At 37.5% G+C, this 12,987-nt stretch overlaps 1 protein-coding gene across 5 annotated transcripts in view; it reads right to left on the bottom strand.

Moving 5' to 3' along the window:
• The window catches only part of KCTD5 (potassium channel tetramerization domain containing 5), a 35,801-nt gene extending 22,895 nt beyond the window's left edge, over positions 1 to 12,906 (bottom strand). For 2 of the 5 annotated variants that reach the window (XM_061992078.1, XM_061992079.1), the window contains exons 1-4: positions 12,611 to 12,906; positions 4,247 to 4,355; positions 3,188 to 3,279; positions 2,047 to 2,142 (exon numbers count right to left, since the gene is read on the bottom strand). In XM_061992078.1, coding sequence (XP_061848062.1) covers positions 2,047 to 2,142; positions 3,188 to 3,279; positions 4,247 to 4,355; positions 12,611 to 12,853 — 540 coding nt within the window. In that variant the 5' untranslated portion in view covers positions 12,854 to 12,906. The remainder of the gene's footprint in view (positions 1 to 2,046; positions 2,143 to 3,187; positions 3,280 to 4,246; positions 4,356 to 12,610) is intronic. The other 3 variants (XM_061992080.1, XM_061992082.1, XM_061992083.1) reach the window with 2 other exon arrangements.
• Between the last annotated feature and the right edge of the window lie 81 nt (positions 12,907 to 12,987).

Here is a 12,987-nt window from a genome sequence, read left to right as displayed (position 1 = left end):
TCTAAATTGGTTTTAGAGGGGATAATTTACAAAAGATAGAAGAAAATAACTGGAGTGGAAAAAAATGTCTGTCTTCTTCCCATAAAATCAATGCCAAGAACTCTCTTTACACTTGCCAAACATCTAATAATTCAGAAATTCAGAACCACCTCAGCTAAATTTCTCAACTTGTTATTACAAAAAATACTTTATCTTAGCAATACATGATAATTTCTAGCCCATTTAAAGCATTGCCTGTCAACAGCAGCTAAATACTATACCTCCTCATAAAGTGAAGATATTTAAGACAGCATTATGTTCACAGACTCAGGTTACATTAATTGTTAAATATACATACTGACACACCAGTGCTGTCTAAAGCCACTTTGCAATTTTGTACTGCCCAAAGCTTCTTGTTTTGCAGTATTACAAAAATACTGTCTATTCTAATTGCCTGGAGAGGTAACAATTGAAGCTAAGAATCTTCTGCAAAATAGCAACATAGGTTTAGAGAAGATAAAAATTAAACAAATGCTACAATGTTCTTAAAAATAATAAAATCACTTCCATGATTCAGAATATTCTAATCGTGTTTCAGGTGAATGATGTCTGCTAAAAGCACACCTACAATATAACTGAAGGAAAGAATGGCCTCATCTGAGGTAATGAAAGACTAAGTATCATGAGACCACACAGCTGTTGTGTGTATCTACTCCAAACTATGTGTCCAAGAGAGAGCAACATGAGGAAGGGAGCAAGTAGGGAGAAAGCTGGATGAAACAAGGATGTAACATTCAAGAAAACCACTGGTATTTTCCAGATCTAAAAGGGATTCTAAATTCTAAAAGAGATTATAATAGTTCTTTCAGCAGTTGCACTGTCAAAACAGTGTTACTCCTAAACACAATACCCTCAAAGAATACAAGGCTTTAGCACAGGTAAAAGCCGTAGATTCAGTTATTTTGTTAAAAAGTAACGAATCTCTACTTGTAATGAAAGCTAGTTTCTCATGACAAAAAAAAGAGCATGAAAAAATACTTTGTCACTGCACTGGTCAAAAAAGAGTCAGGTGCACTGGGAGAACTTCCAAGGATGTAACAGTCAGCATCTGGTATGCCAAAAAGGCCTGGTAATATTTGAGTCAGAGCACAAGAAGCTTTCTCCATGCTGCTTTAGTTTATTTGGTCATGGGTGTCTCCAAGACACCAGCACATATTTCATGCAATACATACAAAACATTCTCTTTTACCTTTGTGTGCTGTAATTTTTAAAAACATTTCTTTGTTGTGTTATTAGAGTGAGACTGCAGAGGATAAGAGGTATGTGCTTATTCCAATCTCTCCTACAGTTGGCACCAGACACTGAGAAAGATGCCAGCAGCTGAGCACTTGTGTCTGACTCCAGAATTAACAGAATCATTGCTTCAATGCAGGTTACATGCATTCTGGTATGTTAGGAAAGTGAAGGATGAGGAGGCCACATAGTTTCTTATTTACAGAGATTCGCAAAGGTAACAAAAAGATCTTGCAAATTCACAATGTATTCTTGAACATACACACAAAGCTATTTTTATGTAGTGCAAAAAAAACCCCCATTCATGTAGCTCACACCTTTAAGTTCACTCTCCTTTGTGTCTCAGTCCTTGTGTATCAGTCCTTGCCTCCTTGTGTATCAGATATGAAGTTTGGCCTAACAAACATTTATTTCGCAAGCTGATCTCTTTTACCCAGAACTCTTTATATCTGACCTAACATTCTTATAAACTTGTATTGGTTCATTTTGGTTTATTCACTCTTCAAATGTCCATGTGTAGACACTGAAGAATCACATTTCAAACACAATGTAGATGTTTTTATAGTAAGTTGGCACAATTTATCTCCTGGAAAGCTAAGGGGTTTTTTCTTCTCTAACAAATACGAACACAAACCACATTTTAACTTACATATGTCTCTTCAATTTCCGAAAATGACTGAACTTAAAAAGATGAAGACAACTGATTTTATACTCTTTCACATAACTGAATTTTCAGAAGATTTTGCAATTATATCCCATACAGTTTTATTTTACCTGTTCAAATTTCCAGCCATCGGACATTGTGGAAACCATTTGAGTGAGTTCCTCCTCCTGGCACTGCAGCACCCTGTACACATGTTTGACTGGGACCTTCAAGAAGAAATACAAGACGCTCAGTATTTTTTTTTTTTTAAGAAATCTCATCTGGTTCGAATCACCTTGAAGAAGACTCAATGTTTCATGAATGTTCCAGAGACTAAAAGTGCTACTTCACAGTTGTTAACAAAATAATCTTAAGATTCACCTATCGGTCCACGTGGTAGCAAATCACATCATTAAAAATCAAGGTTGAGGTTCTGCAGAAGTCTACCTAACTTTAAGGAATGTTGGACCATATGTAAAAATGTCTTTATTTCCCTGTCAAAGTTTCTCATCCAAAACAATGAATACATAGGACCATTTCAGCTGAAAACCTTTAGAAAATGCTATCAGAGTAACTTTGCTACTCCACAACTTGGCTTCATCTGGCAACATTAGCTCATAGTATCTCCATCAAAACTCAGTTATCAGGAAACGATGGAATAGCAGAGTTAAAGAACAAACTTATTTACTTAACAATTTCCCTATCATATTCATTTTCATGAAGAAATATACATGAGGTGCTATGAGAACAGGCTGTCTTCTCAATTACAGAGCACCACAAATAAAGAAACTAACTTTGCTACAAAAGCATTTGACTAAACAGCACCTGTTTGTATGCTATACAAACATACTGTATAAACAGCAATTGTATCATAGTTGGGCAATCTCATCATATTCAGACTATTTAAATGTATATGAGAAAAATATATTCTACAAAATCTATTTTCTAAAACAACCATTTCCAGAAATGATATTACGAAAAAGTCCACTACTACCACACATTTCTTGAATGATTCTTTAGAACGTTTTTGGTTTCTGAACAAGAACTGGAGCCATACTGCCTGTGCTCTCTGTAAGCAGACTAGCAGGTACTGTTGATGAAGAATACTGATGTTTGCATACTAATGGTTCCAGCTCAACCAGTGCCGAAGGCAGTCATTCAGTATTTTACTAGGGAAATGAGCAGTTAAGGAAAAAAAAACCCAAAACAAAGGAACACATCCACTACTTGCCATAGAACAAACAATCAAAATCACACTAGAAAACAGCCTACCTGTGAGATTTTGCTGTCTCTTTCTCTTATTTTGTCCTTTACCAGTTTTATTAGTGATGTGATATTGTAGAATTCAGCCTCTTCCAGTACACCTAGTACGAGAATATTTTTTTGAATGAGAGTATAACCATAGATTCCATGCCAAAATCATCAACTAGTTCCTAAGATTGCCATTTCACATACAGAATGAGAGGCAGGAACCAAAAAATGAAAAGGAGTAGAAATGCCATTCCATAGTAGGCTGATGGACCACCATAGCTCAGGCCCTGCCTCAGGCTGAATATGAATATAGTCCTGCTGAAAAATTCTGCAGATGATAGCATGCAAGAAAATATTTCTTCCTGACATTTGAGATCTTATACCTGGAATCAAAAGGTTAAAGATACATACTACAGACTGCTCCCACTCACATGTTCAAGTCTCACCTGTTCTCCACACATACTATGTGTTTAATAATGCACATGGAAAGTATATTTCACAATACTTTCTGATAATATTCCTCAACTGTATCTCTCTGTGTTCAATTTTTTCAATATTCTATCAACAGTTTAAGTACTATATGGTTTAAAACAGTCATCCTCCCTTATGGTAAAACTGATAGGAATTGGGGACAGGGTGGGAAGAACACATTCCACAAATCTGGACATCCCAGAACTTCACATTTACTTTGCTTTATATACTTTAAAGCTTGTTTCACAGCTAATACTATTCTTTCACTTAAAGAGGACTAAACTATTCTTTCACTTAAAGAGGACTAAACTGAAATATTTAACACAGTCATACAAGAAAGATACAAGATTATACTACGAAAGGCATCTCCTCTCATGTTTCAGTATTTAAGTTATATTTCTAATTGCGGATGGGGGGTTGTGAAATCATAAATCATACTCAAAACACTCAAATAACAGCATATAATCGCATACTAACTACCATCTTTGCTTGAAGAGATTCAAATGCTGCACTGATTAACATTTTTCATCTACTTGCAAGTTACTTTTGGTGACTCAAAAGCAGTTGAAATAACAAGCAAGTGACAAGAAAGAAGAAATTAAGTCTTACCTTCCTCAGCTAGGTCCTTGTTAATAACCAGTTTCCCATGTCTGAGATAGTTCAGCACTGGCCCAAAGTAAGTCGGGTCTCTGTCTATTAAATAGGCACCTGTTTCATCCTAGATTAGAAAAAAACAACAAAAAAGCAAAACAAAAACCCCCAAACACACAAAAACCCCCAAACAAACAAACAAGCCAAGTAAACTACATTTGAACAGTCAAGCAAGAAGTACAAGGTAATATTTAGCTTGGCATTCAAATAGCAAGCAGGTATTCAGATATAGTCCACTCCTTAAACCCAAATTTCTTACAGATATTAACAAAATTCAATAGTGTAGTTGTAATTGCATCAGACAGACCATTCAACTCAGTCATGTACTACACAATTTATTACCTCATCAATTCCCTCCAATTCCTTATCAAAAGATGATCAACACTGTTAGCATGAAAGATCTAAGCAGTGAGAACACTAAAAATTAAGGTTAAAAACAATACTTAAAACTAGGAACTATCATTTTGTTTGGAAACATGAAGAATTAAAATAAAGGCTACATTCTGGTGAGGTTCAAATACCAGGTTTTTTGGAGTTTTTAAAATTAAAGGCGAACCAACCTACCTTCTCTTTAACCTCAACATCTTGTCCTAAAAGCTTCTGGTTTTGTCTTAGCTCAGATGTACAAACACACACAGAGTACTGAGAACAGTTGTGTATCAAGCAAGGTTTGTACATGTATCTTGGAAAAAAAAAAAAAGTGGTACACTGAGATGCAGTTCCTACCTACCTCATGTAGACAAAGAAGGGACAGATCAAACTAACTGATGCTCAGTTTACTGCACAGTGAAATGTTAAACATAGTTCAACAAATTCTCTTGCATAACTGATATTCTTCATGAAGAGGTACAGGAGCAAAATTGCTATTTCCTACACAAAATAGAGTCTATGGGTGAACACTTGTAATCAATGCAGTACTGACACATCTTGTGCAAGGCAGAGGTCTAAGGAAGATCAGTAAGACAAATGTCTAACAGATCCGTTGCTCCTTTGTACTGTCAAGTGCATCACTGACAGTATTAATCCTTTAGTACCTAAAATTTTGGTGCAATAGGTATCCTACAGATATATACTTAAGAGATGTGGCAGCATCTCAAGTACTTTTACAATTTAAATTTATTTTAAATATTCTAGTAGTTTACAGGAGATGCTCCAAAAGCATCACAACCAACAATCCTAGCTAAATTTGAATCATCCTCCCCCAAAACCTCATGTGATAGTGATACTTGTTCCACGTGAATAAAACATTCACCGATCCAATGCTTTGCATTTGGACATTAATGCTGATATGTAAAGGTTTGATTACTGAACTGCGATACCTGAAAACTTGGCCAAACAAGCATCTACAATTCCTGAAACGTTTAATTGAACCCCCCCCCCCAAAAAAAAAAAAACAATGAATATATTTTTAAGGTACGTGGATTTAGTTTCTGAATAACTGCACTTGTCCACCCAGGGTTGGCAGACTACAGAAAGATCACAGCCTGAACCACAAAACTGTAACATCTTTCTATAACTACAAGCTAAACGCTTTACACAGTTAGATACAGTGTCATCTCAGAAGTAAGGGGGTGTGTTATATTTTACATAACATTACTTGTTCCAGAAAATGCTAATATATTAAAATATGCTTAACCTACACTCACAACAGACAGTGCTTGATGAAGTCTAGTCTAATCACAGTTTCTTCTGACCTAAACTCATGGTATTACAGAAGTCAAACTGTGCCACCAAAACCAGTAGATAGATGAAGTGTATAAAGTGGTATATTTTTAAAGTTTCTCATTTAAATATATTTACATTACCAAAACACTTTAATATAGGAATAGAAACCAGTGAAATTGGAAAGGAAGAGTTAAAATTGATAAAAAGAAACATTGTTTTAAAGATAAAAGCAGAGTCTTTGGTCACCAGTTAAACTGAACTGAGAAACATATGGGCTTACAAAACTGGAAGTCCTCCCAGTTAACGGAAAGAAGTCTCTAGAAACAAGCTTCTTGAATAAGACTATTGTATTCTTTTATACTATACTGTTTTCTCACATTATCCTCTGAGGCAATACTGGCCACCACCTCTGCACTATTACAGAGATAGACAGGTGGGTCCTGGAAGCAAAATAACTAAAAGCTCTAAGTGAATTCTCAAGTAACAACAGTTACTGCACTCCTTACACAAAAGGCTTTTTGTAAAAAACACCAAAACAGCACGGTATCTGAAATTGCTCTTACCTGATACTAAAAAAGCTTCCAACAAAAACACAAAAGGAACAAGCTATGCCAGGCCTTCTCTTTCAACTTCCACCTAATGAGAGGTCACTACCAACCTGCATTCCCTGAATTAATTAGCCTAGCCTGCACAATCAGAGCTTATTATTAGCACTTGTACTAAAGATGATTTACACATACTGGCTGCATTCACTCTGAGAAACATAAGGTGGACTTGCTTTTGTCTTCTATCTATTTTTAACCATTTCCCTCACCATATGCAAACTTTTTTCCCCATGCTTTTGTTCCTTATCTCATAATTTACCTGTTATACTAATTTCTTTTTTAACCCTATCAAGTTTTCTTTCTCATCTAATTACTACCTAGAATCTACAAAAATGCTTCATCTTCACATTAACAAATACAAATACCACACGTATAACATAGCACATACAAATAAAGTGCCTTCTCAACAGCATCACATCTATGAAGCCTTTCAGGCAACAATGTGTCCTAAAAAAAATTAAAAAATAAGGAGGAACCCAATTTCTCAAAATTTACAGTATAACAGTAACTTTTTAAAATCAGTAAATATCAACAGTTACAAGTTTAAGAACTGTAGCTAAACTGTAACTGTAAGCAATCCAAATTCTGTCAATAGAATTCACTTTAGTACTTAAATTCCACACAAGATTATGAACAGGTTGAAAAATTCTGTTCAGAGTAACTGGCTATTTGCTTACCCCAATTATAGACAGAGAAACATGCATTCATTAACATTCTTCCAATGATAAAGGTGTGTGTCTTGGACTTTGATCTATCAACTCAGGTATGCTACAGACTAGTGTCAGGGTGTCAGACTCAAAATTCAGTGAATAGTCTTGTTAACAATATGCAAGGAATGCACTGGCACAAGATGCACAAAATTGGCTTCCTAGGTATCTTCCTATAGAAAATGCCTTCTCATTCCTCTTGTAGAGTGAGCTGCCTGATTACTGATGTACACTATGCACTTCTTGTTGAAATTGCTAAGAAAAGCTCATTACATTAGATCTTTATGGATATTTAAACACAAATCCAATAAAAGCTGACATAGTACTGTAGTCATCTGCTCCACCTAGAACTCCCAAAATATGGGTCATAAATTACATGTGCTTTCTACAGTTTCATGCTTGACTAACTGAATCTCACAATACCTTTTGTTAGACTGAACAGGCTATTAGGTTTCTTGTCTCCATATATGTACTTCTGGATTGAAAGTCGCTCCTTAAACGTCTTGCCAAAAACCCAGTTTTGCTCTTTATCCAGCAAATCATATTGCATTTTGTGACTACCCTCCAAGTTCTCCAATTTTTTAAGCTTCAAGATTCCTGACCTCAAACTGTGGATACCAGAATCAAATACAGAATTCCACTAGGACTGTGAAGTCAGAAGAAATACCTACATCTCCCTAATCACATTTCATGATTCCCCAGAAGAATTATATTAATACACTATTTGAAATGTCAGAAGTGTATTTCCAGTTAATTATTTCCACTGAGGTCAAGACTAGTCCAAAGACTTCTCAAATACTTTTCCAGAACAGACACACTCAGACACAATCCACGCTGCCAAGCTTTTGGCTCAGAGCTGTGCACTCTAATATAAGTATCCAAAAAACTGACATAATTTACATACACTGAGCAAACAGAAGGCAGTAATATGCATAGAAATACAACAATATTTGGCACTAAATCTGGATTTAGAAATAACTGTCTCCCCTCCCCTCTATGCTTTTTAAATCTCAAGCTAGATGCCCAGGACATATATTTCTCAAATTATGTGACCTAAAAACTTTGAGCCATCAGCAGACTGCCAATACTAATCAAAATTGCATTAATAACACAACCCACCTAACTGATCAGAAATCTCATGGAGAAATACAGATTACCTCAGTTATATCTTAGAATATGGCTACAGTTAAGATACTTTTTAGCACTGACAATTAAGGATGTTTTGTCAGAATGATTTTGTTTTCTGAAACATTCAGTGCTTGCTTGCTTACAGATCCTACTTCACTAGAACTGGACTTGCGTTTAGAAAGGCACTAAAAATGAAGCATGAATATTCTTGCCAAAAAGCTTATTAAGAAAGGCTCACAAACTTGCTTAGGGGAAAGTTTAGAGAATGATAGAACCGTTTATCAAAGAAAAGCTGGTATACAGAATGGCAGTACAACTTACAGCAGGAGTATTAAATAAGCTAAACAAAGATGAAAAAGTGAGTCAGACTCTTGTCTATTTTTTCCTTACTGATCGTCAAAGCAAGATTTAAATACTCTGCAAAACAAATCCTACTGTGAACAGGAGGTATGATCACTACCACTCATTCAGTTGCTGAAATGATTCTCAAATAGAGTTAAACACAAACAAGAGTCTTAAATACCAAGAGGCATATCATATTGCGAAACATATTAAATTCAGATAATCAACGTCACTATCTCATTCTATTCAACACTAGTTTTGCAACAGGATATACCAAGGTTAATCTTTCTGGTTTTTTGCAACTGGTAACATATCCAATAACAAGAGACAAGCTGCATGGCCTTTTTCAACATTAGAACCTGAAGATAGTTTTAAGGCAAACATGCTACCTTTCCTGAAGCCTTTCAATTATTTTTTAATAGCAAGCATTAAAGAAGTCTTATGATTTGTGTAGTAAAATACCAAAACAACATGTAGAAATCCTAGTAGAGGAAAATCACCATGTATGTAATCAATGTTTATAAAGTACAACCTATAAGCTATTTCAGTTTCTTATTATCATTTCTAAAAAACTCACACAGCTAATCTCTTTTAGAACTTCCTAATGTATCAACATGGCTCATTTTCATATGCCTCACTTGTTGAGTTTAGGCAGAAACAGCTTGGACATTAATTTCTGGTTTTGCTTGTAGGTCTGTTCTCGTCTGAAACAAGCAGTTACTTTGTCTTCATTTTCTAAAGATTCTGATTTGTCTATCTTGCAAAGCAAGAATGAATGTGAACTATTTGTTTTTCTTTGAAACATACATGTACTGGTGTACAAGCTTATTTGATTATTGGCTCTTCTGCTTGGTCTTGCTTCTAGATGTGTGACCTGCCCTGTTCTCTGCTGTCAGTTGGGACAACATTAGAGCTTTCCACTCACTAAAGTTAAAAAAGAAAGACTATACCTCTTCCTCCATTTTTGCTGAGTTACATACATCAGAGCAATCAAAGGAATATTAAATTTGCCTATGAACTATTAACGTGTTTTATATTGTGAACACAATTATCTGTTGAAAATACATCTAAAACTTCCCAAAGTGAGTTACTGAAGTGCATCCCAGACAAATTTCCCATACATGATAAACCTTGGTAAGGCTAGATTTTTAATAGTTCTTTCAAACAGAGGGCTGTGGCTAATCTCATCTGCTGGCTCATCTCTCAGGATTGTCCCAGCCTCACCTCCCCCACATCTTCATCTGGAGGTAGACAAGTACACCTGGGATGGGTGAAACAGGCATCAGCCTACAAATGAGCACATTCTCTCTCACTTTAAAGTTTAAAACAAGGCGTCTAAAAGCCATGTGATTTCTAGGAAGAAAACACAATGGAATCAAACTCAGAGTATTACAGGTCAAAGTATCGTTATTAGCTGTACCTTGTAACAATGACTGATTCATGAGCACAAAATTTTTCTGCTCAGTATTCACTGTAAATATCTTTAGCATATGATTAAGAAAATATGTAATCTTAGAATCAGGTTATAGATTATAAAGGGACTCAGAAAAGTAAAACCATGAGAGGAAAGATCAAATCTGTGACCATCAGATTTTGATTTGCACATGAATGGCAAAGGAGAAGAACCAAAGTCCAGGACGATAACACAAATGTCACCAACTGTTCCCTTGAAATATCAGTGCTCATCAGTTAAAAGTATTTGATATTTCAGAATTAAACCACATGGGCAATCTATTGATAAGGAAATTCAGAAATTGGTAGAGATGTTGAGAGAAGGATTATTTTCTCTTGAAAGGATATCAATGATATATGTTCAACACCCAAAGGAAGAAAAAGGAACTGTTTGGATTATATTTTGCTGTTTACAGGAAACGAAGCATCTAAAGATTCTGAACCAAATCCTTGCAAGGAAAGCTCTATGTGTTTAAGTAGACATCCAGGTTCGTACACATAGAGAACACATCCCCAAATAACAGGTTTTCCTCTAAATTCAGATTTTCCAAAACAACTTCTAGTTCTCTCTGTATCTGCTGCTTGCTTCACATCACTAATTTGCCCAATAATCTACTCAAGATAACTACATCAGCTACAGTTTTATAGAAAGGGCCACTCACAAGGACAGGACAATGCAATTTGTTTCTTGCTAAAGTGGTTTCCATTAGACTTCTACATTGGCAAAAAAACCCAACACTTAACAGTAACTCAAGCAACTCAGAAAAAGGACCGGCATGTTACTTGTAAGCAAAGGACATCTTTCTACAGCCGTGACTACAGCCAGCTTTAAGTTGTCAGGTATTAACAACTGAAACTCTGTAAGTCCAGAAACATGAAAAAAAAAATCACCAGGTCTCTCCATAACCTACCAGATTGCTACATAACCTTACCATAAATTTATAATTTGTTGTTATAACCCAAAAATGTAAGCACTGTAAAAATGTTTAGAGTAGTAGCCTCATGACATTTTTGCAAGACAGCAACACCTCACTGATTGTGCTTGTGAGGGGCAATTGATTTTGTCAACTGGTGAAAAAAGGCAGTGTCTCAATTAGAACTAATTTGTACTTTCTTCTAAAAATGTGTCTTCTCTTTGATGACATTAAGAGACAGTAAATAAGCATCTTTTTTGCAACAGGACAACGGAAACAGGTACCTTAATTATTAAGTGTGCCTTATATTTTATTTAAGAAACCTTAGAAGAAAGCTTTCCTACTCCCTGTAAAGTAATGATAGTTTCTGACATCATCAAGCCACTCAGAATATAAAGTTTATTTTTATAGGTAAGTTTACACTAATCTTATTTAAAAAAAGCCCAAACTAAAGACAACAAAAAACAGTCTCCACACCACTACTTTACAGTATTTCTTCTTGAACCCTGGACACACTATTCAGGTTCTGTTTCCTACTTTCTTAAGCATTTAAATAGCCTTTCTGCAAGCTATACATGAGAAAATGAAGAAACTTACTTTTAGTGTCACTACTGGTGACACTAAAAAAAATTGTAATCTATATTGAAAAATAAACTCTTTATTTTCAACCTGTTGAGTATACATTCAAGGACTACAAGCTGTTCCCTTCTTTTCTCTAAGTGCACTGTACTGGAAGTCCATTTTTGTTCATTATGCTCTAAAATCTCTTTCAGAGCTGGCACTATATGCAAATACTTTACACCCATTACTACATACCACTCCATAAATAAAATCTTAATTGGTAACTCGTCTTTCCCTACTAAAAATACTTCAGAGCGAGTACCCAAATATTCAGTGTCAACCACCACTTGCAGCCCATGCACAACAAGTAATATTTTACTCAAAGGATTACTGAAACACAGAATGCAATAGCTAAGCGAGAGATTATTATCAAAAGTAGTGTAATATGGTTCTTGAAATTGAACAAGAGGATGATGACAGTGCAGAAATAACACGACATCAATGCAGGCTGATACTCCATTACAAGGCTAAAACTAAACACAGTCAGACCACATAAAAATTTAAACATACTCTCTCTGTTGCCTTTGTAAGTAGTTGTGTGATTCACAAACCCAATCGCTTCGCACGAAATCAGCCCACCCTCACCTTGAAGACTAAACTCGCTGGGAGTACGCAGGCTCGTTAAACAACGCCACCCCTCAAAAACTCCCCCCAACGACGGCAGAGCCTGCCGCTGCCGCAGCAGCGCCGAGCCCCGCGCTCCCCTCCTGCTCCGCCTTCCCCGGGAACGCTGGCAGCCGCCTCGCAGGGAGGACGCGGCGCACCGCGTCCCGGCACCGACGGCTCCTGCGCGGCGCCGTGGCGGCGGGTGGGGCCGGCGCGGAGAGGAGGCCCGGCCCAGCGGAGCGGGCTGGCGGGGGAAGCGGGCGGACGGCGACCCACGCTCACCTTGTCCGAGTCCAGGTCAGGGTCGGCCTGGCAAAGGCGGAAGAGGAAGGACTTGGGGTCCCTGCAGAGCGTCTGCCGAGTGGTCAGGAAGCAGGTGCCCCCTACGTTCAGCCGGACCCACTTGCCGGGCACCGCGCCGGGCGGCGGCGCTGAGCTGCAGCGGCGGCAGGGCCCGCCCGCGCCGCCCAGGCCCAGGCCGCCGACCGCGGGAACCGGGAAATCGCAGTGGTTCTCCGCCGCCATCCTCAGCGCCACCGGAAGCGTCCGCTCCAGCTACAGGTCCCCGGGCGCACCTCCCACCGGAAGCGTCCCGCTCGGAACCGCTCCCCTCCCCCGGCTCGCCCGGCGCCTGCGCCTTCCCCATGGCGGCAGCGGCG

This window comes from Colius striatus, chromosome 3 (genome assembly GCF_028858725.1).
Source record: "Colius striatus isolate bColStr4 chromosome 3, bColStr4.1.hap1, whole genome shotgun sequence".
In the NCBI taxonomy this organism is placed as follows: Eukaryota; Metazoa; Chordata; class Aves; order Coliiformes; family Coliidae; genus Colius; species Colius striatus.
Note: the sequence above shows the minus strand (reverse complement) of the source record. Positions and strands in the feature narration are given on the sequence as shown.